The sequence below is a fragment of the Phaeoacremonium minimum genome, assembly GCF_000392275.1.
Source record: "Phaeoacremonium minimum UCRPA7 unplaced genomic scaffold PA7_03_scaffold_44, whole genome shotgun sequence".
Lineage (NCBI taxonomy): Eukaryota > Fungi > Ascomycota > Sordariomycetes > Togniniales > Togniniaceae > Phaeoacremonium > Phaeoacremonium minimum.
In genome coordinates, this window is record NW_006920951.1 from 86,087 (window position 1) to 113,710 (window position 27,624).

The 27,624-nt window shown below is 48.6% G+C and overlaps 4 protein-coding genes across 4 annotated transcripts; 1 reads left to right on the forward strand and 3 right to left on the reverse strand.

The window, feature by feature from the left end:
* Nucleotides 1-1,496: 1,496 nt before the first annotated feature.
* On the forward strand, nt 1,497-4,387 carry UCRPA7_819 (putative denn domain-containing protein; the record flags this gene model as incomplete). The annotated part of the gene is made up of 4 exons (XM_007913411.1): nt 1,497-1,886; nt 1,943-2,962; nt 3,032-3,268; nt 3,329-4,387. The coding sequence occupies 4 exons, from the start codon at nt 1,497-1,499 to the stop codon at nt 4,385-4,387; spliced, it is 2,706 nt and encodes a 901-aa protein (XP_007911602.1).
* Nucleotides 4,388-10,575: 6,188 nt separating this feature from the next.
* On the reverse strand, nt 10,576-11,962 carry UCRPA7_820 (putative major facilitator superfamily transporter protein; the record flags this gene model as incomplete). The annotated part of the gene is made up of 6 exons (XM_007913412.1): nt 10,576-10,688; nt 10,749-10,873; nt 10,934-11,017; nt 11,346-11,568; nt 11,628-11,750; nt 11,821-11,962. 6 exons carry the CDS (start codon nt 11,960-11,962, stop codon nt 10,576-10,578), a joined length of 810 nt encoding a protein of 269 aa, XP_007911603.1.
* Nucleotides 11,963-13,191: 1,229 nt separating this feature from the next.
* On the reverse strand, nt 13,192-14,480 carry UCRPA7_821 (putative 5-oxoprolinase protein; the record flags this gene model as incomplete). Its single annotated transcript, XM_007913413.1, has 4 exons — nt 13,192-13,232; nt 13,286-13,676; nt 14,015-14,263; nt 14,328-14,480. 4 exons carry the CDS (start codon nt 14,478-14,480, stop codon nt 13,192-13,194), a joined length of 834 nt encoding a protein of 277 aa, XP_007911604.1.
* Nucleotides 14,481-16,003: 1,523 nt separating this feature from the next.
* Nucleotides 16,004-17,394, reverse strand: UCRPA7_822 (putative hydantoinase b oxoprolinase protein; the record flags this gene model as incomplete). The annotated part of the gene is made up of 4 exons (XM_007913414.1): nt 16,004-16,055; nt 16,290-16,555; nt 16,621-17,291; nt 17,346-17,394. 4 exons carry the CDS (start codon nt 17,392-17,394, stop codon nt 16,004-16,006), a joined length of 1,038 nt encoding a protein of 345 aa, XP_007911605.1.
* Nucleotides 17,395-27,624: the final 10,230 nt, after the last annotated feature.

Genomic DNA, 27,624 nt, shown 5'->3' on the forward strand with positions numbered 1-27,624 from the left:
CTCAAGCTCCCGACAGTCCCAATTTCGCTGGAGTGCCCGCGGGTGGGCTCCTCTCTTGAGGCCTTGAGGCCCTGACCCCCATGCATGGACCGGCTGCTCCCCTTGGGTGCCCTCCTTCTGCGCCATCTGCTCCTCGTGATTGGCACAATGAGTTTGGACCGGATGTGCCTGGAAATGCAGTGGAGCCCACCGAAAATTTGATGGGACAGGGGGTTCCTGGCATGGACGAAGCCATCGCCCAATCCAGTTCAGTGCGGTCCGGGGTGGCCCAGTCAGGGGAAGAGCACACACGCAGCATCCCCGGCGATGTACCCGAGACCTCATAGAAGTCACCGTAGCATCGCGAAACTGCCTGTCTTATCTAGGATCTAGGAGAGTCATTGATTGCACTCTGCAACAGTTGAAGAGCAGCGCTAGAATGCGACAGTGTAATAACTGCAAAAGCAACCATATTGTCGGGGGGAGAACACTATGAGTTGAGTTGATTAATAGGGCGAGATATGATTATTTATGAAGGAAGACGAGACAAGGGGGTAGGTAGCTTAGGTCTGCATCTGCAAGCACGCTGCATCCCTCCCCCCCAGGCCTACTATGCAGCAGTACTACCATGGACTGGGACTAGTTAGGGGCTCTCCACCCTTGTCGATACCCCTTAGCTGCAGGTGGAATGCTTTGCCCTTATTTCCCAAATTCCCCAGCTGGCTGCAACTGTACGGAGAAGGTACGACCCAGAGCTCATCTGCAGAGGAGAGCTCCATCTCACTTTGTCTGTCCCTTTTCTCCTCCGAATCCCCTCTTTCTCTGCGTTCTCCTTCGTGTGTGTGCGCGCTGAGACTCCAGACTCTAGTAGTCTAAACTAACTATTCAGAGTATCTTTTAGAGTACTCGTCCTTGTACATTTACTTCTACACTAAACGACCATCGCACCTGCAGCAGCCATCTTGTGCTCGTCCCTTCCTTTTCCATACAGCGCTACTGCTTAGTCTTGTGCCACCTTCTCCACCGATTCTTCTACTCTCCTTCTCCCCTCGCAATCATACCTACACACCCACACCCACACTCGCTCTCCTTTCTCCTACTCCCTCCTCTTCCATTCTCTTCCTTCACCACCAATTGACTGCAGTTGCAGCAACGGAGCCAAAGGCAGTTTGTGTTGTGTATAGTGCCATCGCGACGGCATCATCACAGCTATCTACTTAGCTCTGGCAGAAGTGGAACTGCCTGGTTGTTGCAGCTTCAGTCGACTTGAGCGCGTTTGTGTGTGCAATCGACTCTGGTGGAATCGGATATTCAGCATCCCTTACAGCTTGCCTTAACTACCGAGCCCGACCGGACATCTTCGATACCCCATCATCTTTTCACAATTCTCCTTACAGCAGGAGATCCATCTTTTCGAACTCAATTGAACGGGTCTTGACTGGCACCGTCTTCACTCGGCAGTAACCGCCGTTATTCACGGGAAGTCCACGGGAACCAAGCGTAGCCCGAAAGTCAAAATGGCACCGTCCTTGAACGCCCACTCTTCATTCACTCGCCCTCGCACCAGCGACCGCGATGCTCGGCCCAGCACCCGCGATCAGGGCGACCACAGCCTGATCATCCCGAGCCGCACCTCCTCGCTACACTCCCGCATCACCCAGCCTATTCCGTCTACCCTCAATGTCAAGCCTCAGCAGCGCACCCCGAAGACGCTCACCCATGCCTACATGGTCTGCGGTGTTGGCCGGGAGCCTTCTCAATGGGTCAAGGCTCCCCAGCCGGCTCAGGGTAAGATTGGACACATGAAGGGTGCCGTTGGCCAGTTCTGGCTGCCCGAAATCCTCGGGAGCAGCCCGAGACTGGAGCAGGACAACGAGATCGCGCGTTCTCTGCACGCCGCGATGAGGGTATGCTTCAATTGGCAAGTGATTCCATGGCTATACAGTTACTAATACGAATGAAGGCTTGTTTTCCACACGATGTCGAGATTTGCACCGGCAGGAGCCAGCCTCACTGCGTTCACCACGCTTTCGTCCTCCAACAGGACTCCTCTCACACTCTTTACGGCATCTGCCTGCGCGTCTGGTCCCGCGCAGACGAGAAGCGAGCCGAGACCATTCGGGATCTGAGGAAGCGAACCGAGACGGACTACTATGACAACCCAGACGAGACTTACTGGATCCCGTACTGTTTGTCTTTCCTCTCTCGATACCCTCTCTACAACCTGCTAGGCGATTACCTTCGAGGCATGTGGATCCACTGGAACAAGGCTACGAATCTGTTCCATGCTGAGGAGGTTTCCCGCATCCTGAGCTTCCCTGCTCCTCGCCTGAACGATTTGGTACGCATTGATATGAAGGATTACGCGCTTTGCTACCAGTTCCCGTCCTCGCCGACTGGCTTCCAGAACTTCGCCATGTGGCCATTGTTCACTTGCCTGTCTGTTCCTAACATCGTTGGTGTTATCGAGGCTGCCATTTCTCCGACTCGCCGCATCATTTTCGTCAGTCACTACCCTGCTATGCTGACGATGGCGGCCGAGACCGTGCGTTACTGCGTGCGCGTCTACGAGTGGAGCGGTCTCTATGTTCCAGTCGTTCACGCCCGACATGCCAAGGAGCTCGTTCAGGAGCCTGGCCCGTACATTTTGGGTATCACTGCCGAGTGCAGGTCACTTTTCACTGCCCCGACTGATGCCCTGGTAATCGACCTTGACCGGAACTTTGTTCTCACATCTAGCCCACCAACTGCTCTGAACCCCGGCCAGCGCAACAAGTTCGTCAACAGACTGACCCAGGCACTCAACGGTGATGTTACGCCCTCTGGCGTTCCCCAGCACCTGCGATCGGCGTATGGTGGAGGTAAGCTTGTACCTGCAGGTCAAATCATTGTCATGCGGGGAGAGGTCGAATCCATCCAGGATCCTGAGTGGTGGAACCAGGATGCTGTGATGGCTGTGATGGATCATGTCTGCGAGAAGATGGTAAGCTTGCCTATATTGAAATTTGCCGACCTATTTGCCGCAGGATGCTGATCACTGTTTCACTACTAGGGTCGCAATACCGGGTTGAAGGCTGTCTTCGGAGGGTCCGTTAAGAAACCCTTGATGACTAAGGTGTCAATGAGGCATCTCAATGAGATCGTCCGCGAACGCAACCAGTACTCGCGCGATGCGTTGGAGGCTTGGCAGGATTTCATTAACCTCAAAGGTCGTATGGACACCGAGCTCAGCAAGGTGACCAAGAGAAACAACTACCTTGTCGAGGAGCTTGAGAGCTGGAAGCAACAGGTTTGTGCTAAATTGGGTTCCCGCGCTTCTGACACATGGTTGTACTAATGCGTCTCACAGTTCCTTAAATTCCAGGCCTTTGCCGAGCAGCTTACCAAGGAAACCCAAGATCTTAAGGTCAAGATTGAGAACCACAAACGTGAGAACCGCCGCCTTGCTGGTCTCCTCGACCAACAGAAGGATGAGCACGCCCGCATGGGCGTCCGCCTCGCTGGGACCGAGAAGCAGCGTGATGATGCCTTGGAGGCTCTTGTACTTCAGCAAGAAATTGCCGAGGAGCTTGAGCGCGAGCGGAAGCGCAACAAGAAGGAGCTCTCTGCTCTGCAGCACACCAATGTCACTATCTTGCGTCAACGTGATGAGGCTCGTCGTGTGGTCTTGCACCTCCGCAGCTTGATTAGCGGCCAGAGCCACCACATGGAGCACCTCGTGCAGACACTCACTGACCCAGCTGAGTTGGAGGAAGCTATCGCCGCTGGGTTCGCGCTCGAGGAGTTGGAGAATGTCAGTGAAGATGCCACCCCCGAAGAATTGGAGCAGCAGCTTCTCAAGAGCCCCGCGCGCAACAGCAAGCGCTTCTCCACTTCTAGCTTTGTCGACGTGGCAGATCGTCATCTTAAGGACAAGACGGATGCCATCGCCCACATTATCCGCAACATTGCGGAGCAGTGTCAGGCTGCTGTTGAGGGTCTGCAGTTGGCTCAGGATGCTGAGATTGAGCGTGCTTCTACGCCTAACAACCGCCGCGGGAGTACTCTCTCTGCCGCCCCCAGCGACGACGGTCACTCGGCTGCGACCTCTGAGGTTGGCGACGAGAGCCTCCTTCACCCATCCGGGCGAACATCTTCCATACCACCCACTCCTGATCTGATCCCCAACAGGAGCAGCACATCCATGTCTATTGCTTCGACGACCACCACGCCCGAGAGGTCAAGCCAACAGTACATGATTGGCCACGATATCCCGACCAAGATTGTTGAGGACGATGAGGACGAGTACGCTGACCGCAGCGATGCCGAGGCCATGCCTCAAGAGCCCGGTGTCGTCGGCAAGCACGCCGAGAGCCTCATTCACCGCCCATCCGGTGCCAGGATCAGTGCTCTCGGTGGTACCCGTTAATACTCTACCTTGACTTGATTGACTTGTGTGTGTTGGATTATTGGGGTACTTGGAGGTTGCCCCGTTGGATTGGCCTAAGGCTTCGGGCTGATTTACAAACCGTGCATAAAAATCTCCTTTGATGTCTGGAATGGGATCTCGAATATCATTGAATTGTAAAAAAGGCGTTTTGCGAGATCTTGTTCAATATTCCCTTTGCTCTTTTCTTCCGCGCTTTCTTCTACGAATCCTGGGCAGGCATAATTACTCCTTTTTGTTATTCTACCCTTTTTTCACACTCGACAAAGTCTCCTTTTACCTCCGTTGATTGAAACGGTGTTACATTTACAGGAGGATTCCGTGCTTTATAAGGAGACAGAAGCACGCCGAATGTGTTGTATTGTAGTTCTCAAATACAGGGGGAGGGTTGGTGGTCCTGCCTGCCGGCTTGGTGTGTTCAGTTTCGCGTCCCTCCCTCGCAAAGTTAACTACTTTCGGAATCTAAATGATCAGTCATATCAGAATTGCTTTCTGTGCTCGTGTTGTTTGGTGTGTTCCATGTACCGACCAGATGATCGAAAACTACCGAGGATGAAATGGGGGTCTTCAACAATTCGTACAGTGCTCCTCGTTGAAGGTAAGGCGGATGTGAGGATGTCACAAATGAGCTATCTAGCAAAAGGAAGATCTTTCCCCTGCTGACTAGTCATCTGAAGTGGTATATATATTACGTGACAGAGGAGGATGCGTAGGCAAAGGTGAGTTCTGGAGGAGATAGTTGATGATGAGTCTTGAGAATACCACACCTGCAATGAATGTAGTGATTCGCTGTCTCGGTGAGTCAAGAAATCCAGACCTGTAGTTGCTTTAAGCTCTTGGCTACACAGCGCAACTCCGACTTAGTTCTTGACCAGTCGCTATTAGCCTCACACAGCTTGTATTAAGTCCCGCTTAATCCAAGCCGCATTGTGATAACCTCTGAAACGTGTAAGCATAGCAAACATGGGGCATGAATATACAATCATTCAGTAACTCCAGAACAGAAGGTTGAGCAGAATTCAAGCGCAATAGCGTAGTTTGAATAACATACAACATGTATCTCTGCCTTGAAATCGAAAAACCGAGAATGTGCCCAAGAATTTGGTAAATAAACCAACTTAATCGTTCCAGAAGTATGGTTATATCTCGCTATTATACTCCGCTACCAGGGGCATTAACTCTTGAAGGTTATAATTACTCAATATTGAGAGCCAGAATACTCTTAAGCTCTCAAAAATTCTGTTTGTTCCTATAAGTCTATCAACTTCTACAAAGGTAGTAAACCCTTGTTGAGGAGGTAGTGATATCCTCGCCAAATTAGCGTTTATTACCCTGGCAGAGGAGTAGTATGTTCTGACATACCTCATGCTTGAAATGGCCTTATCTAAGTTTCTCTCTAATAAGACACATAAATAGAGTGAAAAAATAATAGAAGTCAATTGACTAAGAAGCTAACTCTGATATGATAAACAAGCCCTACGACCTTGATGACATAGCGTTGTAAGACAGAGTGAGCGAAGGCCATGTGATGCTCTCACCCGAATGTGTCGAGTTTTATATTGTATGTGCGGCTAGCTTCATTGAAGAGCGAGTACTGGGGCAAGGTAAATTAGTGGATTTATCGTTGACCCCACTAGCCTGGAATTTAGTCCTCTCTACTAACTTGTTGGGATAGCCGGGGAAAGCTACAATTTCCGCTAGCGAGTCAGCCAAGCCCACGACAGTGAGATATCACCTCAACCCATATATCTCTCTTCCAACATCTCTCACGCCACGGCGCTTAACCGGTGACCGCGTACTGTGACAGTCGCTTGCGAAAGGCAACTTCATTCAGTGTCTTGGATTCCCATAGCTCTTGCAAACAGCATGGATGAAGAAGTCGGAACAGAGTCTCAGCAGTCGGGCCCGAAACGGGCAAATAACGCGTACGTGCTCCAATCTTAACGCAGCTTTGTGTTTCCAGGCCAAGGACGCCTCTAGATACTAAGTGAGAAATGTTCACAGTTGTGTAAGATGTCGCGAACGGAAAGTGAAGTGCTCAGGAAATCACCCCTGCACTACATGTCGGCAGCGCGGCCAGGACTGCGTGTTTGGTTCAGATGATAGGAAGGTTGTCGTTTCGCAAAGGTCTTTGTCATCCCCATCATACATCAAAACATGTTACTGATCTTTGTCAGGTTCCTGAAGGAGCTGAAGCGGAAGTCTGGTCTCTTTTCGGACGAGGGCGATGGCCTAGTGCGAAGGCGAACCCGTCGCACATCTAACACCAGTGCATTGTCCGGTCGTCGTGGCCCGCATAGTCACGCCGACATGTCTGTAGATCCCAATGAAAATCGTTGTCTACAAAATCATGTTGACGATGAGATTAACTTATCTTCCATGCGCAACCCTTTGGCGACTGGCCCTTCACAAGTGCTACCCGACATGCATGGGAGAAGACGTGCGTCTCCCCTTTGCCACTATGCAAGAGAATACTGATTCATGACAGGATTTCTTGGCCCATCTTCAACGTGGGCATACAGTCGGCAAGTAATGGCAACAATCCAACACCATCTCACTTTGCAAGAAACACTGGAAATGCCCCTTAATGCTGATGGACATGCGTACGACCTGGAATGGCCTTCTCGAGGAGGCAAGGTCGGCCCACTTACTGCTGAGAATATTCCATCCCTGGATTATGCTCTATATCTAACCAACACTGTAAAGTTCCACTTGGGACAAATGTATCATCTATTTGATGAGAAGTCTTTCATGGACGGACTGTATCAGTACTATAGCAACAGTCCTCCTGGTGAACCTTCAGTCGAAACCCGACTTTGGTATGCTCACTATCTACTCATCATGGCTTTCGGCAAAGCACTTCTTGCATCTGGTGCACACCAACGGATGCCCATGGGTGGCTTGTTCGTTTCAAGAGTACTCGAGATCCTTCCAGATGTCAATGGCTTATACATAGATCCAATCTTGTCGATTGAGGTGTTGTGCTGCCTTGCTTTATATCTCCAATCGATAGACCACAGGAACAGCGCGTACACATATGTAGGTTCTCAGATTTGAAATTTTCTTTGACTTGAATCTTCTGACTTCACCTAGATTGGCCAGGCGTTTCGCATAGCACTAACACAGGGTCTGCATCGCAATATTGTCAACGACTCCATATCAGCAGCTGAAGTGCACAGACAACGGTGTGTTTGGTGGACGCTCTACATCCTAGACCGGAAGTTCTCGTCTTTGATGGGTGCACCGAACTCGATTCAGGATGAAGACATCACGGCTCCGCTCCCGGAGACTGGCCATAATGCACAGACTGTAAAGGCTTTGAACGCACACGTAGCACTGTCTCGCCTGCAGGCAAAGGTCTTGAACAGTGAGTGATATTCCGCCACTCTGATTGACAGTCATCATGCTTGGGACTTTCAGCTTATCCTTGCGTGCTGTAGCTGTGTACGGAGTGGATGGAAATCTGGATCCATCCTTCCTAAGAAATATTCAACAAATTCTGCGTGATATGGCCAGGCTATCTTCGGAGCTCAGCGGAGTCTTTGAATTCAAATTTGACTACTCAGAGCCGATCTCAAAAGTATCAGCCACGCTAAACTTATACTACCACCAGGTATGTTCGACAGATCTCACTCAAACGTCTATGTCTCAATACCATTCCAGTGTATCGTTTTAGCTACGCGGCCTCTTCTCATGTGCTTGATCCGAGAGCTGTTAGCTAGACGGACGCAGTCGCCTGGTCGAAACAATCGGGGGCTTGCAGATCCCATTAAAGCACTTTTACGCACGTCGCACGAATCAGCCGCAAAATCGTTAGAGATCTTGATTGCTCTCCAAGCTCAGCATCTTCTCGGTAAGTAAGCATCCTTTCTAGTCGTGATTGGCCTTCTAATCTTTACATAGAGACTTTTCTACCGTTTGATCTTGAGAATACCTTCAGCTCGGCGTTTGTATTGGCATTGATCTCCGCTCTGCACCCTTTTATAGACGACTTGGATGTCTCACACACATTCACAGACATCACATACAGCCTACTCAACACCATGATCAATCGGGGAAATCATGTTGCAGCTTTTCGCAAAGAAGAGCTAGAGAAGCTGGTCGAAACACTCAAGCTTGTGCAGCGCGAAACAGAGCCTCCTTCGGCAGACAGCCTAGTAACTTTGATCAATGAGCCTGATATAGACATCGGAGGCGTACATAACTACCGGATCAACAATACCGTGAATGGATTGTCGCCTGACCAAATGCTCTCAATTGCCGGGCTCTTGAACTGGGACCCTGGGCTCGATCATTTGGCAGACGGGCAGCTCACAGATGCGTGGCTTTGGGCGGATACAGAACCATCAATATAGCCCGAGGATCATCAGGAGCAAGGGGGACACTGAGTGAATGTTCATATGGTTAAGCTTGCGTAAACTTATGTAGCTAAGGACAGGGCCTCGTCGCTATGAGGCCTTGTTGCATAAAGCAGTTGACGAATATCTCACATCCAAAGTTATATAAGGGTTGGGTATAGAGCCCAATAGGAGTAGCTCTAAGTCCTACACTCTAAACAGCCTATAGATGTTAAAAATACAAATATGTTCGACACCGTCTACCTAGAACACAGAAGACCTCCAAAATATAGAACTACTCGATGAACGAACGCGTCACGAAAAGTAGATCGCCTTGTGAGATGGAAAGGGTTGTCATAGAAGACGGTTAGAGTTGTCAATGGCAAAGCGGCACGGAAAGGGATCGTCACAACGTTTTGCGGACTTTGAGCAGTGAATACAGTACCTGTGTATAAATGGAAATGGAGAGAAGCTGTCACAGTCAAAAACTAAGATCTTGATATTGTCTAGCAAATGTCTCTCAATTCTGTACATAGCTATAAATGGCACCTGAACCACTCTTTGCTTCAATGTTTTGCAATAGAGTGACTGACACAAATTGCAACAAGGTTGCTGTTGCTACAGCTCCAATATACATAGTGCGCGACATTACCTTAAATGGTGTAACGAACGCGTTACCAACGCCTCTTTGTTAGATTGACCACTCCAGTGCAAGACTTTGCTGGTTTTGCAGCTGACTAGCTCTTTATGATTGAATTAATTACCGTGAGGAGATTTCAAGTCCTCTAGGGGATATGCAGAAATCTCATCTTGCTGCAAATGAAAATTTTAGCAGAAGAATCAGCCATGGAGAAGTGACATGAAAGCTTTGGGTAATTTCTCTCTCGCGCGCATCATGACCTATGTGCTACAATCCTCCTTGAATATACAGGTCATACTGATTGTTTGGACGCATGGGTCTTGAGCCCTGCAGGAATCGGCGTTGCCATGAACGACCTGCCCATCTTCTTCCAGTACCTCCCATGAAGCGTGAACGCTCAATTACTTTCACGAGTCAAATGACAAGCCATCCTCGGGTGAGCCCCTTTGCTGTTCCAAGGCTTTATGTTTCAGGTCCCTGTTGTGCATGTACCGGATAGCTAGCACCGACAGAAGCGCACAGCCGCCAAAGCCAGCTGTGATGTAATTACCTGTCACAATGTACGGCTGCTTTTTGGTTGGAAAAGTGAAGATGTTCACCCACGCCGAGAAGATGTAGGCGAAAGCATTCATCTACGCAATGTCGTAAGTATAGGCACGAAGTCGAAATGAGGCAAAGGAAAATAACATACCATGGCTGAGACATAGGCTCGCTTTTCTGGGTCACTTCGGTTGGTCTCATTCACATACGTCCATGTGATGCCGGCCGAAGTACCAGACAGAGCGGTGAGATCTAGATAGTCAGTCGACCATTGCCATTGAATGCCTATACTGTCAATGTGCGTGAATATTGGACCAAATCACTTACAGTAGAGTGCCCAACGAGTCCCTTTATGTACCGGATGCACAGGCGTGGATGCGAGAGCTATGGGGAAGATGATTGCCATGGTGCTGGCGAATGCCATGCCCGGCCAGCGAGCAGAGCCAGGAAGGCTGTCAGATATCCATGAGTTGATGAGTGTGAAAAAGATCGTGAGGAAATTGATCTATGCTAGCGGTCAGTAAGGTGCTTGGTCTTGATTCGTTCAGGATCGTCTCACTCCGAGGGGAATTATATTGATATCAGCGACCGAGAACACAGCAGGCTCCCCCTTGACGTTGTAGCTCTTGACCCAGAATATCACTGGTTGCTATTCAGTAAACGATAACAAAGAAGTCATGCCTGATTGGAACGGGGCATGCGGAGCTGAGCTTACTGGATCCTCCGGCCTGACCGAACTGCGCGGCGAACGTGAAAAACAGAGGAACTGTCCCTCAAGTCAGTATTAAACATCAAACTGGGAGGGTAATCGAGACAGTCGACTTACACAGATACACGTGCCATGTCTTGTGCCATCTTTTGACGTCCTTCCATTTAAATAGTCCGGTCAGCGGCTTAGCTTCGGTCGGCATGCGTGCGCGAGCAAGTTTCACTTCCGCATCCGTAAAGACCCTACTTGATCATCAGAGACTACAACAAAACTACCAGCGGACAACATCAAATTGTACATACCAATTGGCCTTTGCGCGGCTTGGTAACTGAGGCATGGCAAATGCAGTCCAAATAGCGCAAGGTACAGAAATACAGCCACAGACTCTGATCAGTGTCATTAGTATTCACTTATTCGACCTGCTGAACAGTCGCTTGTAACTCACATGTACATCCATCGCCACCCGGCTAGGCCATGACTCCCGTTCAGCCCGGTATAGACAGCCGCCATGAAGAACCCTGAAAATATGGGGCCGACAGAGACGAATATCTGAATGAGGGTGTTGCGGCGTGCCAGCTCGTGTGGCTTGTAGTAACTCGAACATACATACATGACCGCCGGGAAGTGCCCGGCTTCGAACAATCCGACGCTGGACTGTCAGTACCACAACACTAACACAGGCGACTCGGCCATAGGGGAAGTAGCTCAACGTACAAGAAGCGAAACACATATATGTCGCGGATGCTTTTAGCGCCAGCGTGGGCAAATGTAAAGGCGCTCCACGAGAACTCGAGGAAGGCAATGTACAGGGGCACATTAACGCGTGTCAGTAGCAAATTCGACGGTACCTGCCCAATGATGTAGGCCGCGCTCCAAACAGCGGTGGCATAATTGAGCTCGTTTCCGTACAGAGACAAGTCCTCCTTCATGCCGCTGTCTGATAGGTTGAATTAGCTCTGGCTTTGTGTTCACTTGTTCTTGTAGAGCAAGACTGACTGAAAGCATTGGTAATGTTGACCTGATCGAGATAGCGGCACATGACACCGAGTGCGGATGCCGTGATGAGTGTGAGGTCAAGCTTGGTCAAGAACCACGCCTCTTCCTTGGGCACGTCAAGAGCTGGGCATCCGTAGTCAGCATTCATATACTACATTGTTTCTCACAACTAGATAATAGTGCGGGATCTCACTAGACCAGAAGTATGATCGCCATGTTCGCTTCGATTCGGTGTAGTATACGGGCACGGGCGGCGGGGCGTCTAAGCCCACGGGATTGCCTCCGCTGTCACCGATGATGACATTCTTGTAAGACTTTTCTTTTGGATAACTCATCCTCTCTGTCTGCACGTGAGTGGATCTGTAGGAATGAGAGTGCCCTTGGGCTTTGCTTCACTGCTTGATCCATGGCATGGATTCTACGGTATTTATAACAATTTTCTTGAGGCTTCACTAGCTCGGACTTGGGCATGGAGCTTCAGCATACAAACTCCACTGAAATGTGCTTCGTCAGGGAAGCGAAATTTTGGTGTCGTTTTCTGCCGGTCATATGGCGACATACAAGCCAAATGGCGACATGCGTTGTGGCGCCCTGGCCAGATCTATCCGGCTATCGCCAGCTTATCAATTAACTGAACAAGATTGATCTTGTTCATTGGATCCCACAAAGTTCTAGCAAAGCAGAATTCCCAGCCAGGCAGCGTACGAGCTGGACGCGCCAATATGTTCTCGCTCGTAGAGAGGAGAGTATCAACTGTCAACTCAAGATATGCTTAGTCCTGCACTTCGAGGATTGCGGGGATATCTTATAGGTCCAGTACGACTCGGCAGTTATCGTGATTTCTCCCAAACCAGGAACATCGATATCTCGCCAAAAGCTTTAGGTAGACCAATCCCACCTCGCCATGCTCGAGTAATAGTACAGATCAGTTGAAGGTCATCTGCGTGATCCAAAGCACACGTGCATAACCGAGATAGACTTGTAAGAGATAAGACCAGTTAGCCGCACTTTACACCACCGAACAGAATTGATACGCTACTTACACTCCAGGACGTCAAGGTATCGTCTGCACAGAGTGCCCGTGATGAAAGGAGGATATGACTAAGTTGAATCTTCTCTGGAAAATTGTGGCGACAATTTGTGCCCCCACGTCGCTTTCGTCGCAATCCGTGGAGCAAAAATCCGCTTACCGGTCATGCCATCGATTGCGCGATAGAGACTCTCCGCACAAGTTCGGCTTTGCTTTTTGGACGTTGTGGTGATTGAGGAGACCCGTCCTTGTTGCGCCAACTACTAGGCCTGAATCAGCTATTTCTCCGCCCGAGAGCATACTGGCTAACGCTTCCCACCCTGCCCCAGTAAGACCTGCCTTCCTTATCAGCCCTCTCCGTAAATCTCTAGATGTCCATACGTAGAGAGGGACTATACCGATGAAGCGGAGGGCTATAGTAAGAAGATGCTGTGTATTTCAATGAAGTGAGAGTTGAAGGGCCATAATCTAGTATATCGCACGTCTAAATATATCGCTAGAAATTTCTGTTGACAAATGTAATGACATGTAGCATCACGCCTCTATTTTGCCGTAGGCGCCGCCACCAGGACTCCCTGATCACACTGTTAACAAACCAATGTTCGTAGATATAAAGAGTATCACTTACTGATGATAATACGGTCTCCTTTCTTCATGTGGCAAGTATTCTTGCCTCCGAGGTTCACTTCTCGCGTCCCATACTCGTCCGTCCGAATCCAAATGTTCTCACCAGGTAGACCCGCGCCTCCACCGCGAAGACCAAATGGTCGGACAATACGACGCTCACTCAACACACTGACTTCAACATCGCGCCGAAACTCAATGTGTCGTACACAGCCATCTCCTCCAGGATACAGTCCTTTACCTCCCGAGCCACGACGGAGGCCAAACTCCCACAGAATGCATGGGTATCGACGCTCTAACGACTCGGGATCCGTGATGCGGGTGTTTGTCATATGGACATGAACCCCTGACTGTCCTACCCAGTCTGGACCTGCGCCTGCACCGCCGGCAATCGTCTGGGAGAAACTGTTAGCTTTAGACTAATTCAAAACAAATAGCACATGGAATTCAGCAAGCTTGCCTCGTAGTATCCGAATCCAGGTACGGCCTTGCCATCGACTATTTGCCCTCCATATCCAAACGTCAAATTGTTACATGTACCTTGACTGGCTGCTGCAGCCTGGAAAGCGCGTAGAACAAGATCGGTTACACGTTGCGATGTTTCGACATTTCCTCCCACTGTTGCAGCTCCCAAAGATGGTGACAGTATCGTCCCGGGGGGTAGAATCACTTCTATAGGTGCCAAGCAACCTTGGTTCAATGGAATGTCTTCCTTCACCAATGACCGCAGTACGTATATAATCGCACTAAAAGTAATGGCACGCGGAGCGTTGAGGTTGCCGTAGACCTCTTTGGAAGTTCCGGTGAAATCGAAGGTGGCTGATCCGCTCTCACGATCAATCTTGATCTTCAATTTGAGAACAGAGCCGTCATCCATGTTGTCTTCTGCTTCCAAAGGCAAGCCACTGAATTGATCATGTACTCGGCGTAGAAGGCTGCGGACCACCTTTTCGGCATTATTCTGAATGCCAGCCATATATTTCTGTGTTTAGAACATATCATCAGGAAGGTTGCTTTGGTCTAGATTGCTTCGATGGGCTACTTACCTGTACAGTGGCCAATCCGTACTCCTTAATAGAGTCCTTGATGAGTCTGATGCCTTTGGTGTTTGCGGCAATCTGTGCCTTTAAGTCGCTGACATTGTCAGACCAGGTCCGCGTTCCTGTGCAGCCCGGGTAGCTAGCAGGCTTCTCGAGCATGATTTCGGCTAGGCCCTGCTCATCAAAAACTCCGCCATCGACGAGTTTGAAGGAAGTGAAGGACGCGCCTTCTTGCCAGATTTCCTTCGAGTGTGGAGGCATAGAACCGGCTGCAATGCCACCAATATCTGCATGATGGGCTCGAGACGCTGTCCAAAAGAGCACCTTATTTGTATCCTCATCAACGACTGGCGAGATAACAGTTACGTCCGGTAGATGCGAGCCGCCCGCCACTGGATGGTTTGACACCAGCACGTCACCCGGTCGAAGCGTGTTACCGTATTTCTCAGCTTGGTAGGCAACCGCATAACTCATCGCTCCAAGATGGCAAGGTATATGGGGTGCATTTGCGACGAGTCCGCCGGAAGGCGAGAATATAGCACAGGAGTAGTCAAGTCGCTCCTTGATATTGATGGAAACGGATGTTTTTTGTAGAGAGTTGCCCATTTGCTCAGCTATGCTCATGAAGCGATGACCAAAAACGGATAGCTGGACTGGATCGACGATATTGCTATCCTCAACCACCGAGACATCATTTGCATTAGATGATAATTTTTGTAAGACCAGGTGTCGAGGTAGAAGTATAGCAGACCAAAAGGGCTGGACAAGAATCGTTTGTGTCTGATCAAGTATAATGGCCGGCCCAATGATCTTGTCTCCAGGAAAAAGGCCTTCCAGACTGTATAACGGGACTTGGTGCCATGTTGACTCTGTATACAGCCTCGTCTGCTTGACTGCCTTCTCAGCACCTACTGTGATGGTGGCGACGCTTTTGATAGCTTTTGATATACTATCAATATTTAAGCCGGTCGTCTTTCCCACGGCACGAACTCGGATATCTTCGACGAGAATTTCACGATCTAGGGTAAATCCGAACTCCTCTTGATGCTGGTTGAAGAAGACCCCGGCAAAGTCCCAGGACTGTTCCGGTTTTCGTATCATCAACGTACTGCTCGTCCCTTTATATCTGAGATTAAGATACATCTCAAATTCAACATAAGTATCAGAAAAGCTTTGCGCTCTAAGTCCAGCTTCAGCTTCTTGAGATAAGGCCGCGAATTCCGTCATCAATTGCTTCTCATTGAGTTGCGCCAAGGTTGCTGAACGCGGCTTTTGGCATTCATATGTGAGGTCAGCAAGAGCCATGCCAAACGCTGATAAGATGGACGAGAAGCGGTGAATCGTCACCCTCTCGATGCCAAGGGCCTCAGCTACATCGCACGCATGCTGACCACCTGCACCTCCGAAAGTTGCTAGAACATGATCAGAGGTACTGATACCTCGTCCCTCAGTGAGAGACCGGATTGGTCGGCTCATGCTTTCGTTTGCCACACGCAAGAAGCCGCTAGCTACTTCCTCGGGTGTGAAGTTCATCCCTTCTTCAGAATTGATCCTTTCAGTCATTGACTTGAAGGCTTGTGCTGTTGACTTATAATCTAGAGGCTCATCTTCATTTGGCCCGAAGATGGCAGGGAAATACTCTGGTCGTAGACGGCCAAGGAAGAGATTGGCGTCTGTCACTGTCAATGGACCTCCTTTCCGATAGCATACTGGACCAGGATGTGCGCCTGCAGACTGAAAGTCCCATTAGTGCAATTCTAAATAGAAGTGTTTGTCCAATAGCTCACATCAGGCCCGATGGCAAACAGGCCGTTTTTCCAATGCAGTATCGATCCACCTCCTGCGGCAACTGTGTTTATGTTCAGTTGTGGGGTTTGCAATGTGATTTCCGCCGTCTCAGTCTCAAAAACATGGTCGTATGTCCCTGAGAACCGACTAACATCTGTTGATGTACCTCCCATATCAAACCCAATGACAGGAGTCTTGTCGGCCGGGTCGTAGCAAGATCGCGCGTAGCCAATCACTCCTCCCGCTGGGCCAGAGAGAATTGCACGCAGACCAGAGAAGTTTTGCCACGAGCAAAGACCACCATCGCTTTGCATGAATAGCAGCTTTGCAGCAACTGCATCCATACCACCTTGAAATCCGGTACTAAAGCTCTTAACGTATCGTCGAATCAATGGCGAAAGGTAAGCATCGGCCGTTGCCGAGTTTCCTCTTGACACCATTTTGATCTAGATTTCATTAGTCTATTGAGAGTCGCTCACGGTGGTTATGGATGATCTTTGGAGATACATACGCTTGGCTGGAGTTCGGATGATACGGACACCTCAAACCCCATGCTACGAGCAAGCTGTGCAATTTCTCGCTCGTGGTGGGGATACATATACGAATGGATCAAACAGAGGGCCAAACTACTAAATCCCTCTGCCTGCAGCTGTGTCAATTGCGTTCGAACGGCCTCCAGATTGGGCTTCTTCAAAATTCTGACTGGTTCGCCCGTAACGCTCATTGCAAGAGCATCATCCTGTGTGATATCGACAGCCTTCTTCTCTGGGTTCTCTAAGAACTCCTCCATGGTGATTCTCTCATCTATTTCAACGACTTTGTCGTACAGGTTCAGTAATTTCTGGATACTCAAGTCAAAGATGTGCGGGCGTGCTTGGTTTCCGATTACCAGGAGGTCGCGGAATCCTTTCGTGGTGAGCAAGGCGACTCGTTCGCCTTGCCGCTCAAGTAGTGCATTCGTTGCGATTGTCGTCCCCATGCGGATGGATTCGACATCTGATATGTCCAAAGCCTCGTCTCTAGGGACTGGCTTGCCCCGAAAATGGGAGAGAACTCGTCTGATACCTTCTGTTGGGGCATCTTTGTAATTGTGGGGATCAACGGAAAGCAGCTTAAACACGAGTTCGCTTTCCTTCGCATTTGTCGCGTACGCGTGGACATCTGTGAAGGTGCCACCTCGATCTGTAGGATGACATTAGTGTCTTGGAGCTTATCTTGTTGACTCAATCCACTCACCTATAGCAATCCTAATACCGTTCTGCGGCCATTGATCGATTGAGCCCATGTTGTCAACTTAGAACCTTGAACAAAATAGAATAATCTTGGTGTCAGAATGGGACAATGTTTCATCTCCATACAAGCTACAAGAGTCAAATGGGCTACAAGAATCTTTATTCCTTGCGATACTGAACCGTAAGTCCGATGAAGTACTGCAGGCTGCGAGTTATTGTCCAATCAAACAAAATGGCTTTAGTCGAGCCTCATGTGGAGTTGTGGTGATAAGCCGGGTTGCCAGCCCGAAAAATGTAATCTTTCATTGGCTAAGCTTCTGCTCGGCGTCCCAGCCCGAGCTATCGCCGCTAAATGCATAGCTATCATTTTTGTCACGAGTGACTCGTGTGGCTCTAACGCGAAATCTGAGCAATGATCTCGGCTTGACAGGCCGCTGCAGCAAGGTTTGACTCGGCCTTATCGGCTTTCTCCACAGGATCCTGGGCATGGGGAGGACTAAGCTCCATGGAAATGGGTTTGAAGTAGTCTTATCATCAATACGATATCAAGTCACCCCAATGATTATGGCTCCAAAGGAGCAGGCGTAGTTTTATGGCCTGTGCTAGCCTTGGCTTCTGATATGGCCATGGTCGTGGTTGCCCATAATAACCCCCAAGTGGCCCTACCTTTCCCGGTCTAAAACCTGCAACTTCCTCCAATCTAGGATCAGACCCTGTATTGTTCTTGCAGCAACGCTTTAAGATAATACTTACTGTGCTATTCTTGTTCTAGCAAAGTATTTGCAGTAACGTTAGCAATGGAGACTAAGGACGGCATAAGCAATGTGCAAAGCAACGAGGCTGGTCAAACGGTGAACTATCACGTCGACCCAGCAAAGGAGGCAAAGGTCGTGCGAAAGCTAGACTTATTCATAACTCCTATCTTATTCATAGTCTACCTGTCATGTTTTATTGACAGATCCAACATCGGTATGTGATACTAACAGTCCATCTCTGCTGGCTAATTGACGAAGGTCACAATCTAATTCGAGCATAGGCAATGTCAAGGTTGCAGGAATGCCAGAAGATATCGGTGCTACAACTCAACAATTCTCGACCGCAGTCTCCATCTTCTTTGCAACGTACGTGCCCGTCGAAGTTCCGGCAGTGATCTTAGTCAAAAGATTCGAGCCCCGATTTGTGCTCACTATTCTCTGCGTCATCTGGTCTGCAACAACCATCGCCAATGGCTTTATAAAGAATGTTGGCGGCCTATATGCTTGCCGTCTGGTCTTGGGTGCTTGCGAAGGTGGTTTGTTTCCCTCATTAAACATGTATCTGACCCTGGTCTACAAACGAGATGAGATGGCCAAACGCGTCTCCTATTTGGTATCATGCACTGCCTTATCTGGAGCATTTGGAGGGCTCCTAGCATATGGTTTACTGCAGATGGATAGCGTGGCTGGTTACGCTGGCTGGAGATGGGTCTACATTATTGAGGGAGCATTTAGCATCATCTGTGCTTTTGCAGTTTGGTTTGGCTTACCAAGCGATATTCGCAAGGCCTACTTCTTGAGTGCCGAGGAACGAGATGTTATGGATATTCGCCATCAGCAGCGTCTGGACTACATGGGCAGTGACCAGCTTGACTGGAAGGAAATCAAGCTCGCCTTTCTGGACCCCAAGACTTGGTTATGGTAAGTCTGTCTTGGTGATCCGACTACCTCGTTTTTAGTGCTAACAAGACTTTCGATTGCTAGTGCAGGGACACAATTCTGCCAGAACATTCTGACCAACGGTTTTGGGACGTTTTTGCCATCGATTCTCAGAGCGATGGGTCACGATAGTCTAGCTAGCAACTACTTGACCATCCCTGTTTATGTACTCGGAGCACTCGGATTTTTTACATTTGCATTTCTTTCCGACAAATATGGAAAATGTGGCGTCGTAAGTCATTCCCTAACCAAACCAATCATTGCTCCCGAGAGTTTAACATCGAAAGCAGTTCTTGCTTATAACGAATTTCATTGGGGCAATTGGGTATGCAATTCTTATCGGAGTTGACAACAATGCTGTGAAGTATTTTGCATGTTTCGTCTGCACAATTGCAGTATACAACGGGACTGGTTTGAATTTGGCATGGCTCAATATAAACGTGGCTCCTCAATATCGCCGTGCGACATCCATTGGGATACAGCAGACTATCGGCAATTCCGCTGGCGCTGTGGCAGGGCAAATATATCGAAACCCCCCTTACCGGCTCGGAAATAGCTTCTCACTCGGGGCAATCTTCGTTGCGGAGGTTCTGATAAGTATTCATCTAATCTATCTACGCTATATGAACAAGCAAAAGGAACAAATTCTTGCTGGCGAGGTAGAAGATACTCGAAAATTAACAACTGGAGACCGAGAACTAGAATTCCGATATCGTGTGTGATGGATTCTAGGATAGAACCTGGGCTGTGTACTCTCCCGCTAGGGTTTATAAATGTTAGTTGGCAAGAGTATCACTATCACCTCAACAAGGGGTTATCACCTTTGTAGAAGTTGATAGACCCATATCAATAAACAGAACATTTGAGAGCTTGATGTGTACTACAACCTTTAGTATTGAATATTTTCAACCTTTAAAAATTTACATTTATTATCCTGGCGGAGGAGTAGTGAGCTCGACGTGACGAAGTGGAATCAGCAAGTGTCCATTCTCTGTCATGCTTGATCGGTTATGAATCTGTAGCCTACCTTACGGCTGGAAAAGCTTTGATTTGAATTTTTCTGAAAGATTTGATATTTAGGAGTAGTTATGCCAAATCACGGACCACTCATCAAGGGTGCGGTATTTCATTCCGTTCAGAGCTTTCCAGACTCTCTAAGATTACCCCGGCCTGTCGCCCGACCCAATAATTGTAAGGGACATCTGAGAAGCAACGCTATCTATGACTAAATGCTAGCGGGAATATTGCATAGTATATAAAAACAACCAGGTCCGCTTACTTCCCGATCATTCCACGCCACTGTTCACCCTTTTATCAATGTCAATCCCGATGGCAGAAACAAGACTTAGTCCAGAGAATTTAAAGGCATTAATTGCCGCAAAGGCTGTCAACCCAGCCCATGAATCACGTCTTCTGAGTCAGCATAATCTGGTTCCGAATACAGTGGGCATGGCACCTGGATATCTTCAAGCAAATTTGGTGGTTCTGCCTTCGGCCCACGCCTCCGACTTCCGCGATCTTTGTGCTCGGAACACCGTTCCATGTCCACTGCTCGGCTTTACCCCCGTCGGCAATCCGAACCGTGTTGTACCAGAAGGTGTTATTACCGCACCAGACTTCGATGTTTGCACCGACTTTCCAAGCTATCGGATCCTGTATGGAGGATCAGAGATCGCGCAGAAGCAGGATATCCTTGCCGAATGGACAAATGACCACGTTGCATTCCTAATTGGATGTTCCTTGTCTTTCGAGGAGGCTTTGCTCGCTGCTGGTCACAGGATATGCCATCAGAATAAGGGCGGTGTGCCGGCAAAGTACAAGACAAATATCCCGGTACTGCCGACAGGCATCTTCTGTGATGGTGCGACTTTTGTTGTTAGTATGCGAGCGTATGCACTTAAGGAGATCGAAGCTGTTCGCGCAATCACAAGACCTTTTCTATCCACACATGGCGAGCCAGTCGCTTGGGGATGGGAGGGAGCCAAGGGCATTGGTATACGTGATGTGCATAACCCCGACTTTGGTGACAAACAGGACTTTCGAGCAGATAAAGTGCCTGTGTTTTGGGTTTGTAATCATGCTCTTTGCGGTGGAGATTCGATTAACATTGCTTGTAGGGCTGTGGAGTTACACCCCAGAATGTCATCCTAAGTGCTGGTGAGAAGATCAAGGGTCTTGTCATGTCTCATGAGCCGGGCCGAGTACTTGTAACGGATTTGACTACAGCTGATTTACAGACCACGAATGGTAGACTATATGAAGCGTCCTTTGATAGGCTCTAGAAACACGGGTATAATTCGTACACATCTAGTACTACAGGCATGCGTGAAGTTCAGTGTCGATAGATCCCAATTTAAAAAATTTCCATGAAATCCTCTGCGATTCAGATTCCCAGCGTCATGGGTTGTTCCCATCTACATACATGTGGCTGCCATTAATCCCCGGCAATTCACGTATGACAGAATCTATTGCACGAGCAGTCCACTCGATATTCCGCAAACTCAAGCCAGCGATATTGATCCGTCCATTTTCAGGTAAGTACACGTGGTGATCTTCAATCAACGCCGAACATTGTACTGGACTAAGTGAAAGGCACCTCATCGCGATGTCAGTTAGCAGATATGAATATCGTTGAATAACTCACGAAAAGAGTCCTCTGTCCAACACAATATGTTCCCAGTTCCCAGGGGTCTAGACACTAGTAAGCTTTTATACCTTTGGTGCGGTGATTGACGTGGTCTACCTGAAGAGTCTTCGCGAGGTACTCGTACAACAGCTGCCTGTTTCGGTGTAGTCTTTCCCGCATAGCAGCAAGCTCCCGATACCTGCAACGATATGTGATTTTGATTAGGCGCGAACAATAATCAGCATGTAAGTGTCCAATAATCGTACCATTTTGTTCTCAGCTCTTGATCTTCCAAAACAATTTTCACGATCCTCGCACCATAAGCTGGCGAGGAGGAATATTCTCTGCGAATCAAGCTTCGTAGTTGATCTCGAACATTTGCCGCAGCAGCGCCTGAGCTCGCAACAACATGAAGCGCTCCACATCTCTCTCCGTACAGCGCAAAGTTCTTGGAAAAAGACTGGCACACTAGCATCTCGATACCAGCATCAGCGAGCAGTCGTACACCAGCGGCATCTTCGTCTAAGCCTCCGCCTAGGCCCTGGTAAGCAACATCAATAACTGGTAAGTGGTTATGGGCTTTAAGCTCTTTAGCAATTTTAGACCACATATCTCCCGACAGGTCTGCTCCGAGAGGGTTGTGGCAACAACCCTGGAAGATGAAAACACTTCTTCTTGGCGCAGAGCGCATAATTCTAAGACATAACTCAATATCGACGAGTTTTGAGGCTGGATCAATGTACGGGTAGAATACAGTCTCAAGTTTGACATGATTGAACAAAGGCGCTGTGTTGCTCCAAGTAGGGGTTGCTACGAAGACCTGGGTCTCAGGGCTGATGCAGTGCGCTATGAATAGAGCAGCGAGATGATTTGCCCCTGAGCCGGAGATTGTTTGTACTGATGCAATCTAGTATATGAGCCTAAGGAATATCGAATTGACAGTGGAGAGCACTTACCAACCCTCTCGAAAGTTGTGGGCTGTCCCGCCCAAACATCACTTCACTGGACAGACGAAGAAATACGTCATCGCCAGTTGTCAATTCATACTCAGATATTGTCAGTGCATAGCAATTGTAATAGAGCTTTCGTCGCGTACATCGTGACCAAGGTTCAGTAGATCTAGCCTTTTCTTAGCCTAGCCATAAATTAGTCAATCGCCGAGTCTCCAATGCGTTAACAATCAATTGGAGAAACCTCTCTGACGACTTCCAACACTTGATAGTGACCGGCTTCGTTGCGGTAAATGCCGACTCCTACGTCAACTTTTTGAGGACTTGTATCTGCGGCGGATCTGATCTTCAGATCAAACATAGGATCTTTTGGACCAGGTTTGATATTTTCAAACATGATGATGACGTTATTTGTGGACAAGTGGCTTATAGAAAATACAGTCCGTCAAATCATTGTCCTTCTTGAAACTTTGCTGAGCACATATTTACACAAGATAGTTTGTCTGATTTAGTGACCAAAGTACTTGATCTACTACCCAAAGTGTTTCTAGATTTCCTATCAAGTTGCTTTGCGGGAGTATTAGTGGGTCTTTCGGGATAGCAAGCCGAGCAGGAGAAATGCTCAACCCGTCCAATACGAAGCCCACACCACCTTCGGAATGGCAAGCCGAACCCAATGGTAGTGGAAAATGAGTTAAAATTCCCCTTGAAGTGCGATTCATGATGAACGATAGTGCACCAAAGCTATTCTTGTTTAGGATTTATGTTACAACATGTCTAAACCACTTCTGAACAATCTGCTGATGAAAGCTGGCAAAGGCCACCTCTGCAAGGTTAGCTGAGATGAGTACAAGGTTGTCAGAGCTGAAAGAAAGTTAGGCTTTTGGTATCCGTCTTGTTTCGAACCCACAAATTGTGCAACTCGCCAGCAATGCTGGGTTCGACAGCCTCTTCATCGACCTCGAGCACTCAACTCTATCTTTGAGTGAGGCAAGTCAGCTGTGTACGGCTGGCCTGCAGACAGGCATCACCCCATTCGTAAGAGTTCCATATCAATGCGGAAATGGGTTCATCCAAAGAGTACTGGATGGTGGTGCAATGGGCGTTATATTTCCACATATCCACGACCAAGGTACTTGACGATCCAAGAAACTTGGGCAGAATCTAACGGAGCGGTCTAGACGACGCACAAGCAGCAGCCTCGATTTCAAAATACCCTCCTCTAGGCAAACGATCTATGACAGGTCAATTGCCCCTCTTCTCACTGAAACCTACACCGATAGATACAATCGTCAAGGAAAGCAATGTTACTGGCTCATCGGTATTCCTTATGATCGAAACTAAGGAGAGCATACATAATATTGATGAGATTGCCGCAGTCAAAGGCGTTGATGTTCTCCTGATTGGATCCAACGACCTTGCAATCGAGCTCGGGGTGCCGGGCCAGTTTCGGAGCCCAGAATTCAGATCGGCCTTGGAACGTGTAAGCAGAGCATGTGTCACTCATAAGAAGATTCTCGGCCTCGCTGGCATCTACGGGAACATCGAGATCCACGACTGGGCCGTGAATACTCTCGGAGCGCGGTTCATACTCGGTCAACAGGACTCTGGAACCCTTGTGAGGGCTGGGAAAGAAGTTGTAGATTCCTTGTCAAAAATAGCCACGACTTAAGCAGATTTCATTGTTGGCACAAAGTGACAAAGCAGGAACTCTCGCGGACAATTTGTCTGACGGAGATCTTCATAGTTCAGATAACACACTTGCTGTCCCTTATGAATGCTCGAGTTCTGCCTGCCTTGTGATCAAGCAGTAATAAGATTACTATTCACCTGATGTTGACAGAGTCATAAGTCTGTGATTAGAAAAAGTAGCACTTACACAGTAAGACCTAATATCCGTGGTCATTTCAACCACAAATCCCAGTGTTGCGTAGCTGGGTGTTGTCAAAACTGGCCCATAATATTGCTACACTGTTATAGGTTTTTATATCCGTTAGAAAGCTAAAAGGTACGAAGATAGCCCTACGTAGTCTATCAACTTATCTAATTTTAAACAACTTCGAGATAATAGGCTTAGAGTAACGGAGCTATAGATTTCTAGATAACTCAACATTGTAAGGCTTTCTTTGACTGGACCGAGAGAATAATTTTCCTCGGAATGCGATATGAAAGCAAAACACCACCTCCTACCGCCGATTTGGTTTACCTGACACCCTCTTCGAGGAAATCCTACACACATCTGCCCGTCTAGCAAAGTCATCTACAAGACCGTATTGATATATATATATATAAAGCTTTATACATTTAATGACAGCTCGGGCTATCTAGTTAACTATGCCGACCTAAAGTACCTGTCTATAATGGACTCAAACACTCTCTAACTACTTGAGTACCTGGGGTCGTTAGTAATTACCCACTTTGCCCTAGTCTACCTACTTCAGGCAGCCGGGTATCTACGGACATAAGTAACATCAACGCTAAATTCTCTCACTTACCTTAAGTACTTATACTATACTTCTAGTACCTTATTATAACTTATCAAGTGGACCTTCCCCTACTACTAAGCACCTACAGATAGTACCATATACGATCCTTAGTCTAAGTAGTAATTAGTTAGAATATAAGTAAAGACTAGAACATTGAAGCGCATCTCACATCAGGCACCATCCACAAATATACCAGTGGAATCATCCGCCTCGCCATCCACCTCCGAAGCGGCATCCCTGCCTACCTAGGTACAATACCCATTCGTTTATGGCGCATGATTGGCTAGATGGGGAGATATCCACCCAAACCAGTCGCGACTTAAACGGGGCCTTTGCCAGCTTCACTAGCGCATGCTCCTCCGGGTCCTCCCATGGTTTTGGCCCAGTCTATTGTCGAGGCGTCAAATTAGGTAGACAGGTAGACAAGTGGCTCACGTTGCGTCCCTTAGATGTCCCTGAGGTCCCTTAGGTACCTATACCTACCTAGCGGTAGGGAAGGCAAGGTAGAGGCGACCTTGGAAGCTTTCGATCACTAGTGGATCTTCCCCCAATGCAACGAAATCGACGACAAAAAGCGCCTGTCCTTCACTTTTCCCCATTTCCAATTTTTAGACCCCAAAGATTCGAGAGTCAGATCAGGTCAATCTTGCTCGGAACGGCCATCTCCTGGAGAACCTAGACACGGTGATATCAGCAAAATCCTGGTCACGACCACCGACAGAACACTACCTCAACAGCGCTACACCTTGGCCCTGCCCCCCTGCCCCCCAGAGCATCAACACTGCCAGGTCCTCACGGGTAAAACTATTCTTAGGCTTTCAGACCGTTCGCGTTGATTCTTGTTGCACAAGCCGCGCCTGGGAAAGCATCCACTGTGTTTTCCGCCAGCCTCACTGGCTCCTCGGACACGTACATTGTGACACCTTACTAAGTACACTAGGTGTCGGCTGCTCTCGCGATCATCACCCGTCGACTTCAACCGATGAGAGACGTCCGGGAATGTTTTTCAGCGTGAGCCTCCGCTAAATCCACCATGGCAGCACAGACGCGGACCACTCCGCAATGGCCTTCCATGGAAGATAGGCCCCTTCTACGACACGAAATCCTACAAGACCTCCGCTCCAAGCAAGAATATCATCATCGGGAGAGCTTGTACGTCCATTCTGCGATGCATCCGTTCCAACCTCACATGAAGTCTCCCCAAGACCTGCCGGAATTCAGCCTTCAGACTGCAATCGAGTTTTGCAACAAAACCGCACCAATCTACATACTACGCCACGACTCTCCTCAGTACGTGAGTTATTTGTTGGTTGCGATACACAATTACATCTACCGGCACTGGTTTCGTCCTTATCGAAGCGAGATCGAGTACGGGCAATTTCTTGCCAAGCTCTTTGCGCCGCAGAGCTTGCCTCCGGTGGACACGACAAGCTTGGGAGCGTTGGCCGATTTGGCTCAAGATCTAACTTCAGCCATCTGCACGAAAGTTGAACAAGTACAACACTTGGCCCAGCAGCTCATCGGGCACGACCTCGATGAGCAGGAGGAGAAACTGGGAACGGGCCCTATTGGCAGGGAAATTGACCAGTTCATCCTTGACCAGGAATTCTTCGTCCTGCAACCGCTTTTCCGTGCCATAGCCATTGTCGTCTGTAATTCGAGCCTCGACATAGAGTCTCCCTCCATTCCACAGCTTTCGGTCGTCATTGTTCGAACCGGAATCGAAGACGGTCTCAGCGCGCCCATTACTTTCGATTCTATCGCCGATAAGATCACCAAGTCGCTTGACAGCGCGTCGGGGGAGGCGAGAGCGGTGCAGACGACGCTGGAGACTGCGGCTACCTTTTTGATGGAACTAGAGCAACGAGAAATTGCTGTATTCGGCATGCGGCCAGATCCCGTCACTTCTACCAAGGGCCTTGAGAGCGGATATCTCTTGGGCCGCGATGAACTTCTTAGACGAGCGAGACGGCTTGGGTGGGCGGATGACATGGGTTTACTAGAGGGGCCGAGCTCGAATTGGGTTGATGAGACACTATATCCGGTCTGGTCAGGAATAGCCGCCGTTTATGACTCTGGTTGGATGGATTTTCTGGAGAAAAAATATCTCAGACACGCTCGCGAGTATGATAGATCAAACAACAAGGAGCTATAAAGGAATCACTTGAAAAAGCGGCTCTGAGCCTTTCACTAAATCCGGGACAGGATAAGACATGTATAGACCGTATCATAACCACTGTCGCTAGCAGAATTCGTCATGATGTGCAACTCGGCCAACAGCTGAACATAACTGTTTCTGGTCCAGCTGTAGTAGCGCAGATACCTTTCGCTTATTTTTTTCACCCAAGTTCCCCTCCATATCCTGATGCCTTCAATGGAGCTTTGCTGGGTTATCTTCAATATCTTCAACCTCTTGCAATATCGGGCGACTTCCTTTGCTGAGTTGGTCGCGTATCGGTTCATGGTAGGGCTATTCGAGGTGCATTGACACTGTCTTTAGATCTTCGCGGCGAAGATAAGCTAATAT